The 13180-nt window shown below is 39.4% G+C and overlaps 1 protein-coding gene across 2 annotated transcripts in view; it reads left to right on the top strand.

Annotated features, from left to right (window-relative positions):
- Positions 1-13180, top strand: part of LOC144526981 (A-type potassium channel modulatory protein DPP6-like) — a 73773-nt gene that overhangs the window by 41803 nt on the left and 18790 nt on the right. For both annotated transcript variants that reach the window (XM_078264758.1, XM_078264759.1), the window contains exons 2-7: positions 2405-2519; positions 5854-5952; positions 10197-10291; positions 10412-10486; positions 10572-10624; positions 11097-11178. In XM_078264758.1, the coding sequence (XP_078120884.1) occupies positions 2405-2519; positions 5854-5952; positions 10197-10291; positions 10412-10486; positions 10572-10624; positions 11097-11178 (519 nt within the window). The remainder of the gene's footprint in view (positions 1-2404; positions 2520-5853; positions 5953-10196; positions 10292-10411; positions 10487-10571; positions 10625-11096; positions 11179-13180) is intronic.

Here is a 13180-nt window from a genome sequence, read left to right as displayed (position 1 = left end):
TGTATATGGAAACTATTCTCAAAACTCTCTTGGAGATTAAGCAGTGTAACCTACAGGACAGTTTCCCCTTATATTTTGAACTGTGACTTCTTTTGGAAACATTTGGAAACATCTTCATGTAACACCAGAAATGAAATTAGTCAAATAAGGTAATAAACATATCTGAATATCAGTGAATTCTTTTTCCTAAAAAAAACTCCTGATGCGTCGTTTTAATGTTGTACTCTAACTTTTGTAAATTAAATGGGTGGTTTAAATAGCAGGGCCAGTCCTGACAGCTCTGTTGACCACCGCTCAGCTTGTCACAGGACGTACGATTAACATCGATCACATCTTTCTCAAGTCTGTGTTATGTATCCAAGGATTATTGACAGTGAAGGTTAATGGCCGTATCCATTTCAACTGAATGCTGTTTTAATGAGGACTTTACAGTGAAAAAGGCAAATGTCCAACAGTATTTGATTGTCTATCGATTTGAATTGCGGAAAAGCTCTCTGACCTCGGATTGAATAATTGGGTGTCTGTTTACAGAAATGCCAAGCACTGGAGGGAAGCTGCTTCTGCTCGTCAAGTCGTCTGCATCCTACATGAATGAGCCTGAATTAGCCCACAGGACCTGTGGGAGATGTATTTAAGATTCAAAAAGTAGTCTGAAATGATTGTATCTCGTGCTAAAGTACAATGAGCATGCTGAATTTGTTGTGGGTGGAAAAAAATGACTGGAACTAAATATGTACTCAGACGCCTCCCAGGCTGGCATCAAAGTGTCTGGAAATATTATGCTGAGGGACACTTTTCCTCTGTTATATGGCGTAGATCCAGCTGTCACATTTAGAAATCTGGTACCTCTCCATCAGGTACAGGCCACACTCAACAGGATACCGGACTTGGCTGCATTCAAATCCCCTGCCTGCACTAAATGCTTTGCTATTTTCAGTGCAGATATACAGAAAAACAAGTAAGCAGATGCAGAAACAAGGCCGTTATCTGCATGCGTATCAAAGCCTCATATTGTTTTATATCTGGCTCGGGTCAGAGGTCTGAAGTGATCGTTGACATCAAAGGTAACTTCAACAGCATGTCTTTCAGGGACATTAATATCTTATGAATCCAGTATACACCTTATCGTGAAAACCCTTACCTCTGCAGCAATAACTCAGCGTATTGGCGTGCCTGGTGTTTTTGCTTCTTCTGTGTACTCACTGCCTTCAATATTGATTTGCTTCACTGTAAGACAAACTGTGCAGAGACAGTTGGTGCACAGGCAGTGTAAATGCACACAAACACACACAGGTACAGTATGCTTTAAACATTTCAATGGAAAGTAACTTTTATTGTATTAATTTAAAGTCTTGAAAGATATAAAAAGCATCATCTCTGCTTGAGAGTCAAGCCTTCTGTTTTACTCTCACGTGTATGCACACACCCCTCATTAACTTGCGGATGGTTCACTGAGCTGGTTCATGCTGTATTCATGCTGGTCTAATTGGTAACAAGGATATCAACAGCTGGACTGATACGGGTGGCTGGAGCTGCTCACTTTCCTCACTTACTGTGACTAGAGTGATTAATGTGCATATGTGTATGTCTGTGCATGCGCATAGCCAGAGATCATTAACAAGAAACTCTGATTTCTGACCTTAGCCCTTCAACAGTCTGGATGGAGTTTCTGGAGTTCATGAGGTTACCTTAGATCTAGTTATTTCAGAAAACAGCCTGTTCCTGTTGCTTTTTAATGGACACAGTATGTCAAGGAGTGGATGATAGTGTGTTTTTGTACAAAGCCCATCTGTTAAATCACACAGGAAAACCCCCAAAAATGGGCTTCTAGATCAAAATAGTTTAAGATCTGTGTGTCGGAGTATCGGTGTTCAGAGGCCACCTGATTGCTGCCTCCCGCACTTAAAATGTTTTGTATGTCCTGTGGATTTTTGCAGTATATGTGTTTCGGACAGCGCTGATTAGCCATCTACCATCTGCTGGGCTCTGTGAGGAGAGCAGCTCATTATTTTGCATGCTGTGTCTGCATTGAAGTTGTAGCTCCTCTACAGCTATCAGGCAAAGCTGCAGGGACTCTTTGTGTTCGAGCAGCGGGGAGCAGCTGGTGGATGCAGTGTTACTGCACACAAGTGGCTGAGCTGTCAGCATCTGTTTGACAGAGAATGAGCTGTCCTCTGGCCAATCTCTGGCTCCAACTGTGACAGTACAAAATACATCTGCCTTGTGTATGATAAGATCATCTCTGAAACGCTGTGTGTCCATTGTGAAATAAAACCCAGTTTCATCAGTAGATCCAGCCTATGGTGACAAATCATTGTATCTGTTACCTAAATGCTTAAAAGTTTATATTTTTGCTCTTTTGTGTGTGCTGCAATGTAATGTAATGTTTAATATTGTTTTTCAGGACCTGGTGGGCAATGCTCCGCCACAGAGGAACTGGAAAGGAATAGCCATCGCCCTGCTGGTCATCCTCATCATCTGTTCCCTGATTGTCACCTCCGTCATCCTGCTGACCCCTCGTATGTACAATACACACACACACACACACACACACACACACACACACACACGCCACCAAGGATGCACAATCCTCTTAACTGACTGTTTTATTAGGAGATAATGCTTAGAAAATTTGTATCTGGATCTGCATGAAAGTAACAGCCCGGTATTATGGAAATTCTGTCATACTGAACAATTTTGCACCCCACAATTTACATCAAATGTGTGTCCTTTATGTAGCACGGCAAAATGTAAGGAATAGGAGGTCTGGGTGATGCATAGACATCCGACGTCTGACTTTCATGCAAGAGACTGAAGTTTGTTTGCCACAATAATAATCTTTCCTTAACCTTAACCATACTGTAGTTGGCATGTGTAGATATTATGGAAAGCGAAAATTAAATTAAATTAAATGTGTGTGCATTTCATGTAAAAATGTTGTCACTGAACGTAAGCTAGGGTTTTGCTAAATCATCCAAAATCATCGAAGGCCTTGTTTGGCAATAGGTTTGCAGAATGCAGTGTGCCAAAGTTAGCATTTTATATTCATCGGAAAATGCCCTGTTTTGCGATCTTGCATGAAAGAAATCCTGGATCCATATGGACATTTCACTGAATTTCATTGAAATCCGAACACAAACAAACATTTCCTTGGCAAAGGTAACAACACACTCAATATTCACTCCCTCACACTTACTTTTCCCTGCCTCAGTATACATATATATTCTACACACAGCCCTGGCTTTAAATTGAGAACAGCAAAACATTTCACACCACAGATGAAACTCAGAAACCACAGATATCTTGCCAATAATCTGCAACAATCTTCTTAGCTTATTATTTTAATTGAAATTTTTTTTTAAAAATTTGAAATCCATGTGATGGATGGATGGATGTATTAAAATACAGATGTGAAAATTATTGGATACAATTGGCCAGATGTTCGATTGTGCATATTAGAGAAAATGGCTAAAATGTTGAATAATACCCTATTTCACAATCTTGCAGAGAAATAACTTACTAAAAAGTAGAACTACCACCTCAAGGTTGTATGCCTCCGCCAACTAGTGAAGTTGCAGTTTACATCCATGCCTGTCCTGACTTATATAATATGTTTGAGTGAAGACTTTAATAAAAAGGTATTAAATGTAGTTTTTGAAGAAATGTGGATGCTTCACACACATCTTAAAAGCGGCAGCATAGAAGATCTCTACAGTCACCACAGTTTCAAGATAGGCACCCAAGATTAGCGTCACCAATTCAGTATCTGACCAAATGTAAAATATAGCCACAATCTCTCCTTTTGTTCATGCGTTATGGTGTTGAATAATGGCCAAAAAAGTGTTTTTGCAGAACATTATGATGTCACGGTAAAGTTGACCTTTGACCTTTTGGGTATAACTTCCCCACTAAATCATTTTATCCTATTAGACATTTGTGTGAGATCTTGTCATAACTAGTGTATGAATTCTTGATTTATGGCCCACAACGTGTTTTGTGAGGTCACAGTTACCTTGACCTTTGACCACCCAAATGTAATCAGTTCATCCTTGAGTCCAAGTAGATGTTTGTGCCAAATTTGAACAAATGTCCTCAAGGCGTTCCTGAGATATCGTGTTCACAAGAATGGATCACACGTACGGACAGACAATCCAAAAACATAATGCCTCCGGCCACAACTGTTGCCACAACTACATTTGTGAAGATTTCTTTAGATTTCCTGCTAACATACCAGGACAGCAGAAAAAAGGGTCCGTGCACCAGGCGCATGGTTCAAAAGGGTTGTACTTAGTGTCTTCATTAATTCATAGGTGAGTTTTGGGCGTAACATGCAATAAACCAATCAGTGTCATCTCCCATTCCCTTTGAAAGCCAGGCGTGTTTATACCTTGTCGCATTGCTATTATGATAGTATGATTTGCACCGTAATATTTTTATTTGTAATCTTTTGCATGTTTGTGTGCTGCTGCGCTTCCCTGTGTGTGTGTAACAAGCATAGTGTGCACGGGCTGTGCATAAGCCTAGGCGTATTTTACTAATTAGCTGTTAAAATAACAATGAAATGCTGCACTATTGACTTTAGACCAGGTTTTTGTTGGTCAATGGCGCGATCACTTCCTGCTGCCCCAAGATAGCAATACGCCAAGAATTCACCTGAACATACCTCCCTGTAAGACCAGCATGCCCATGGGCGCAAAGATGGGCGCAGGTGCATTTGCTATTTAAACGATATGGGTGCTGGATGGGAAATTGACAACTCTGTCGGCCTTAAACTAGCAAAGACACTTGCCTTGGGCTTTGTGCTGCGCTGCGCCGGGTGCAAAATAGGGCCCGAAACCTCTTTTATCTCTTCTTCTGCTTTTTCTCTCAGCACAGGCAGCTATTTTATTTGATAACCTTGTATCAGGGGGCAAGGTTTTACAGATGATATGTTTTCTTCAGTTTATAATTGTGTACCGGTTTTACACAGGGGCGGGGTCACCGCCTCACTAGCTAATGGGCCTTTTAATGTGTAATTTTCCCATTCAGGCATGTTAAATGGAGATGATTATGCAGTAATAGCTCCAGCCATTTGAGCAACCATTCAGATTGGCACAGCATCAGAGATACCATTTGCCTCGTGTTAGAAATGAGCTTTCTCCTCTCACTTTGCAGCTTCTTGCCAGGATTTCTTCGATGTTTCAAGGCGATAAACACTTTACAATGTCTGACATGGTATTTACACACTCAGATCTCGCCGCTCAGTCACAACGTGTAGCCTGCTGAAGAATCTGTCAACATACTATTTTGTGCAGTAACACACACTCTCTTTTCCCATATCCTCACTAACTCACTTGTGTACCCCTGTTGTCTGCTCCACCTACAGTTCAGCTGTCAGCTTCAGATCTCATTTGGAGTTTTGGGGATGGAAGAAGTTGTCTCCCCCGCTGCTGAAAAACAAAGCAGGCAGATGTGAACTGATGCTCTCAGATCAATAGTGCAATACCAGGGGCCTCTTTCTTGTTTTTACCTTGTTCTAAATTGTTCTATCTATAGTGGGGAATTGTTGTTGCAGGTGCTATCTTGAGAGACAAGAAGAGTATAATATAGTGAGATGATGACAGTCTCTGGTATGAGGCTCCCTGAGCAAAGCAGTACGCTGACGAAAAAGTCAAAGGGTTTGCTTCAGTTTTTCCTCTGAAACTAGCAAACTCAGTTGCTTGAAATGCTAATTAATCTCACAAGACTCAAGGGCCATTTGAAGTTTACTTCAAGAAGCTCCACATCCAGACATTTACAGCTATACATGTGAGCTGCTGTACGTCACATTCAATTCACTCATGTTTGTTTATCTTCTGGTGTTTAACTTGACAGGTGAAGATGACAGCCTCGCCCTTAAGAAGAAAGTGACTATAGAGGATGTTTTTGGTCCAGACCTTCACATCCATGATCCAGATGCCAAATGGCTCAGCGGTGAGTGAACAGTTTGGCATTCAGCATCTGCCTCTCGTGTCAAAACTCGAAACAAATCCAGACACATTATGACAGGCATCGTTGTTGTCCATGATTCAGAATATACCGTCTGTATTAAAATCTGACCCACTGTCTTGATTTGTCCATATAGTAGTTTATTGTGTCGTGCACATACAAGTGCCTATATAGACCCCAAAAATTAAACATTTGTCAGAACAGAACATAACTTATTACAGTACATATATTGCAAACAAATAACGTTATCTCCTTTCTAAACTCTAGAAATAGTGCTACATTCAGTTGCTACCTGTTTTTGCCTTGAAGAAGGTCTCTGACCAAAGCTTGCTTAATTAAACAAGACTTTTGCACAGACTTCAGTGTGCTGATGCTTTTTTCCAATTAGTTTTATAGTTTGTAGCTTCAGCACCTTATACTGGGTGAGCAGTGTTTTTTTTCTCTATTTTGAAACACTAGAAATACAAATGGGCAATCAAATATTCTCATTCCCAATAACAACATATCACTAAGTGTATTCTATCAGGTAGTTTTTATTGAGAGAACAAGAAACATTTATAGTCCGTAAACCAACTATCAAGCATAAAATATAGGCTGATTAATAAAGTAAATTGCAAGAATAAACATCAGATAGTAAAGCTTTAAAGTCTCTGAGAGGAATGAAATAATCTAAAAGGGCAGTTTGCAGTTCATACAATCAAAACTAGTTCTGCTACGATTGATATGTACATATGGGATATCTAAGGAGATGTAGTCATCGGATTGTGTATTGTACTGTGTAAGATTGAAATGAGAGAAGAGTTTGTAGTAGTTTGGAATATTTAACAGTGGAGCTTTATGGATGAAAATGAGCAATAAAATATAAAATTAACTTTGTCTTCAGTCTTACTGAAATCACATAACAAATGTTTCTCTGCAGGGAAGCCAATAAACCTCAGTTTCCATCAACATATAGAAAATATTACAGGTCATAACAGCTCTTTCTATTTCCATGGCAAACACATGCTGCAGTGTTCAAGCTCATGTTGTATGCACTATAAATTGTGCATGTGGTGTACTAGGCGTACAGTAAGATGGTCTAACTTGAACAGATGTACTGTACAGTAGAGCAGCTCTGCTGTGGCCTCTCTCTGTGTAAGGAGTATAGCTGGTGTTCGAAAGGAAAAGTTCTTAGGTGAATACTTTTTGGATTTTTTTTTTTGTGCACTGTGCAACAGTCTGAAACAGTGGCATTCTGTGTTGGTAGTAAAACAGCAACTACTACTTCTAATTAATAGCACTCTTTAATACAAGTATTGTTTTTGTATCCTTATTACTTATTAAAGAAAATAAATAACTATATATTTTAAAAGTCTGGTTGTCATACGGGTGAGGAAAGGGGACCACTCAAGCAGTTACATAAAGTATCATAACTTTTGTGTGGAAAGGTGTACATATAGGTCTTTTAACTTCTGGATTTGACATAGAGATTGGTTTGGGGTTCTCATAGTTTACTTTTACAAAGCAGACTTTGTTAGCCACTCACTTTTTGTCACTTTATAGTCATTTGAGTATTGATATTTCTTACTTTACAAAAAAATCTTTACCCAAGTTCCACCCGATAGCTTTTTTTGGAAGCTTTGAACAACATCTCACAGTCTTCCTTCGGTGAATAGAGTAGCTAGTTAAGGCCCCGGGAAAAAACTATTAAGTGAACCTAGAGTTAGGAATTTGTTGTCAAATAACTGTTTTCAAGGTAAAAAATGAACTAAGGATTCTTTAACACTATCAGATTCTGGTGTTTATTGACAAGGTACATAGATGCTCATCTGAAATCTGATAAAACACATAATAAATTTAAGACTATAGATCAAATATTAAATATCGGAGGTGTCAACACTCCCCTCTGGTCTAAATCAATCGATTATGTTTTATCAATTTCCCTCGAAGCACTAAACATTATAGACCCAGTTCATACTGTATAAAAGTGCTTTTAAATATGCATTGTAATGGTTATTCTGATCATCAGTGTTAGTTACCATTATAAAAAGATTGTCTTGTCTTTGAAGACGAAACAACAGAACGGACCAGTAAGAACTGCTTCAACATCTCTCACGACAGCCATGTACAGACAGCTTATGCATGAACACACCTGGTGACTTGTATGTATGCATTTGAATGCAGCTGTATCTATAAATAGGCCTATATTCACATTAACACCTGCACGTATGCAAACTCACATCTCCCACTTGTGTGACAGACACATTGCAACCTTACATCTGTCCTTTTGTTCTGCTGTTCAGACTGTTCCCCTAATTACTTACATTACCGGCCCATTAACGTATAATTAGTTAGGTTCCTGTGTTTCTGTGTCCTTCATTCACGACCAAGATTAAAACGTCCTTAGCACCTGACAAAACCCCGGCAATCAATTTGTGTGACATTGCATCTTGTCAGTTAACTTAATGCAATCGACTCACATTTGGTGCTAATGACCTACTGATAAGAAACCCAATGGGAAAACCTCACACTTTAGTAGTCCTCATCAATATTTTGTAGACCTCTTTCACAGCAGTGCGTAATTGATCTCTGTTGCTCTTTGATCACCGCTTGCCTCAGTAGTCTTTGGACTCACCTCTGAGTTTCTCACACAGACTCCGATCCAAAGACAAAGGAAATCAACCTTCAGGGTGATCTCTAAAACAAAGAACTTCTGCTGTCTGTCTGACACATTTATATTTTTGAGATATAAAACAATATAATATCATCCAACAATGAAAACAAGGTAATAACAAGAAATATCTGTGGCTAAATCTACTCATGAAAATCTACATTGAGGAAACTAAAGCACCATCTTTGGCAACTGAGTCACCATCATGTCTCTTTATGATTCCAAGCTCAAATCAAATGAAATTGATTTGGCGTGATTATATTTCCCATCCTGGACCCAGTATGCACTGACATTTTCACATTCCCAAATTTATTTGGCTAGGGTGTCATGTCACGTCAGCTATCCCATTTGTTGTGCATTTCTTTTGCCATTTTCTTTTTAGATGTTTGTTTGATCACAAGACAACAGATTTGAAATATTTCTGCAGAAATCTTTCAATTATAAAATTCTATCTGATGAGGAAAATAAATTTAAAAAGAGAGTGTTTGTGTTCCGGAGAGTTTAATGCCACCTGAGGACAAGCTTCAAATGCATAGATAGAGTCTTTATTGTCCCATAGGGATAATCATTTCCACACATCTTCTTCCCATAGCACAACACCACATATAGAACACATAAAACATGTAACACATATACACATATGCACAGCAGTGTTAAATCTCTCAAAACACTGGCTTTTTTATTGCGAAGGTAACCAGAGAAAGCAATTCTGGCATTTATTGGGGTCTTCACATAAAAGAGGAGACTTTTCTACAGAGCAGGATTGACAAGGACAACAGCATTATAGCAGTCAACGGAGAAAGACGCGCTGTGCTGAATGCTATAGCCTGCACATACCATACACTTTTTCAACAGGAGATGTTTTGACAATGGAAGTGAGGCTTTAAGATATACCTAGCAGTTTGCAAAATTATCCACCATTGCACATAACAGCAGGAATTTGTGTAATTTGTTATGACTGTTTTCAGTGAAAATGCTAAGAAACAACTACACGCTACCTGCCCAGCATCAGCAACATTAGTGACTAGCTGGTGAATATTGCGGAGCATTTAACAGCTAAAGAGTCAGATATTGGCCAGTCAGAGGACATACAGTACACCCATCAGGTGGACAGAAACATGACTCACATGTATAGCTAATGTTGCTCTATATGTCTCAGGTTGGGTCAATAAGAAACTGTTTGCCATATCAAAAGCAATATCTTTATTCATTTTTTTGAATAACTTCCAGCAAATGTATTCTTATCTAGTTGAGGCACTGAGAGTTGTCCAACCTTAAAAAGAGGCCTGCTCTTACATGTCAGACATTTGAAAGATAACGAAATGCAAACAATAATAGAAGTAATAAAAGTAAAAAGTAATAATTAAATTATCAATTAATTAATTCCTAAATAAAATTTAAATAAAATACAAAATAAAAAGCGTTACATTGTAAGTTTAATAGCAATTTGGCATACTTAAGATTATTGATAAAGGTTAAAGAGGAGGACAAGACCATATATAGTAATCTGAAAGTAAAAAACTATATGCTGGTACAGTTTCTTCCATGTCCCTCCCTGATAGTTGACTTTTATTTACAGACAATGAGCTGCTGTATCGTACAAGGGAAGGGGATGTTGTCAAACTTAAAGTTGACACAAAGGAGAGAACTGTTATTGTGCTGAACCAGTTGTTTGTGAGTATCATCTTACTCCATCTTACTTTTTCCGTTTACATGAAGAGCAGTTAAGTATTCTCTCTACTGCTGCTGTAGTGAATGTGTTACTTACTGCGAATGTGCTTTGAACCCATCCAGGACAGATCCAGAGCCGCCAGGTACCAAGTGTCTCCAGACATGCAACATGTGTTGTTCGCCTTTGAAGTGAAACCGGTGAGAAACCCTCAGAGTAGTTCACACCATCACATTTCTTCCAGAAGCTGTCCTTCTTTAACTGTGAGGTCGTTTGTCTCTGCAGATCTACCAACACTCCTATGTGGCCAAGTACATTATTTACAGCCTTGTGACACAGTAAGACCTACTTTTGTTGTGTCTTCCTTTTATTGTCTGTTGCCTTTTGGTCCCTTTTCTGTCTTCCTCTCATAGATCTGTGACTGGACACTAATCTGCCCCGAGCTTGACCTCATGTAGGCAGTCCACTGCATCAGCCTTATTTACCTGCTTTCGCTACCTTTGTGGGAATGCATTTAAGTTCCATTCAGTTTTGTGCACCGTGTTCAGCCTGGCCTGTTTTTAGCCTCTCATCCATCTATGTCTGCTTATTTCCCCACTCTGTATTTGTAGCGAGCCAAGCAAAGTCAGCTTGTTCTAAAAAAGAAATGTGGATGATTGATGAAGCCTACAGTGAGGGAACAAGCCAAAAAAAAAAAAAAACTTCCTTGCTCTAACTGTGCATTTGTATTGAGATACACACTGTTCAATGGGCATCTAGTGTTCATACAGACAAACACTGTATTGGTTTTTTAATGTGTTGTCTCCACAGGGAAACGTGGCCTCTGAATCCCCCTGAAGTGCATGAAGCTGTCCTGCAGTTTGCTGGATGGGGACCCCGAGGCCAGCAGCTGGTAAGGAGGCCGGACCCTTGAGATTACACTTTGTGAATACTGGCACCTTAATGGAAATCTGTCAGAATCGGCCTGGCATCGCAGAGGAGGCACAGTAGTGATGAATGGTTTATCACAGTAGTAGTATCAGTCAAATGTTGTGGCAACAAGAGGTTTATGTGCATTGTAATGACCACGCTTAGGACTTTCAAGGTGAACTCTCCTTGCTTTGGCCTCCATCAATGTCTATGTGAAGCCAAATCATTTTTACTTTCACAACTTCATGACAACACATGAGCTGGTGAGAGGCACAGTGGCAGATGGCGTCTAGGTGGCACAACCCGGGGCTTGGACAGTCTGGGGTTGCTGTGTGTGTGTGTGTGTGTGTGTGTGTGTGTGTCTGTGTGTCTGTGTGTGTGTCCGTCCGTCCGTCCGTCCACATTTGGGGACAGATTTTATAAAATGCATCAGTTGATTGGAGATAGTTTGTCCAATTGGGCAAACAAAATTAGTGTCTTCATTTTGGAATTCATTACAGTTCTATTTGGCATTTCCATTCATTGCTTTTTCATTGCCTCTATGACACAAGGAGTAAGTTTTAAAAAGTACCTTTGAAAAGCTTAATGAGAGCTGAAATAGTTAAAGAATAAAGCCTGAACTTGGATTCAACACATCTCTTTTTGTTTATTTTCAAACTTTCATCCCTGGCTGCATTCACAAGCTGCACAGGAAAATGTGTTAAAAGATAATATTCAACAGTAGCAGTAGAGTGGTAAATTTTTCTGTAAATTCAGTTAAACATAATTTAAAGTGTTTAATGACCATGGAGAGCACTGTGTGTTCACATGAGCTGTGATTCAGAGATGAAAAAAAAGCAAATTTCCGACTTATTATAAGTGAACGTGAAGATGTTTCACTTTTGTGTTTATAACCTTTTAGATGCAAACAAACTCCTAACTGCATCAGAAAACATGAATAACCGATTTGTTGTCTAGTGCAGTTGTTTCCCAACCTGGGGTCCAGGCATCCCTCAGGGGGGCGGCAAAGATCACAGGGGGGGCACAAGTCTTTATCTGGTTTGAGGTTGAGGTAAAAAAAAAATATTTGCACATGTTAAACAAATTATGATAATACACTAGAATATATAATGTATACAAAAGTCTGTATGAAAACTATATATTTTTGTTCTCGCTTAAAATTGTAGGCAGGCTACTTAGTAGGCCAAACCTCCGGGACCTCTTAACCTCTGACCCTTGCTGTCATCAGGTCAGCTGCTAGCTGCTATCATCCTCGTTTTTCCTGCCGCCACGGCATCACTATTTTATGAATGAAACATGGCGGAGAAACGTAAAAGTGCTGATAACTCCTCTGTATCAAAAAAGAAAGTAAGGCTCTATCTTGAGAGTTACCTCAACTTCAGTTTCAGGGGGGGGGGGGTGCTCAGCTTTTCTTAGACATGAGTGGGGGGGGGGCGCCAAGGAAAAAAGGTTGGGAACCGCTGGTCTAGTGTATATGTATCAAAGGACATGTCAGTCAATTTGGGAGTGAGAGACGGCAGCTGTTGCTTTAGCAAATGCCCATTGCCCATTCGCAAGCAAAGGAGTAAGTGTAGAGTCACAATATCTGAAAGGCAGTGGGTTGGGGTCGATGGGTGGGTCAACAAAATGTATTACTATTATTGACTCAGATCAAAAAACAGTTTTATTTCATGCAGTAAAACAGTAAAAGAAAATGCATAGCCTATTATATGTGTTGTTCTGTTCTTATTGTAATTGATTGGTGTTTAAACCACCAATAACTTTATACTGTGTAGCTACACATTGTCTGTGTAGCCAAAGCTTGATGTATCTTAGTCCTATGTGCTTCCATTCCATTAATTTCCATTGTTGTTCAAAAACTATTAAAATACATCGAGCCACACCATCACACTGGCTGGCATGCTCCTCCATTAGGATGCACTAGTGCACCAAATGTGTATTAATCCGCAGCTGAAAATAGTCCCCAAACAGATTTAAAACGTACA

This window comes from Sander vitreus, chromosome 12 (assembly GCF_031162955.1).
Source record: "Sander vitreus isolate 19-12246 chromosome 12, sanVit1, whole genome shotgun sequence".
Taxonomy (NCBI): Eukaryota; Metazoa; Chordata; class Actinopteri; order Perciformes; family Percidae; genus Sander; species Sander vitreus.
The sequence above is the reverse complement of the archived record's forward strand: the minus strand, read 5'-3'. Positions and strand labels throughout refer to the sequence as shown.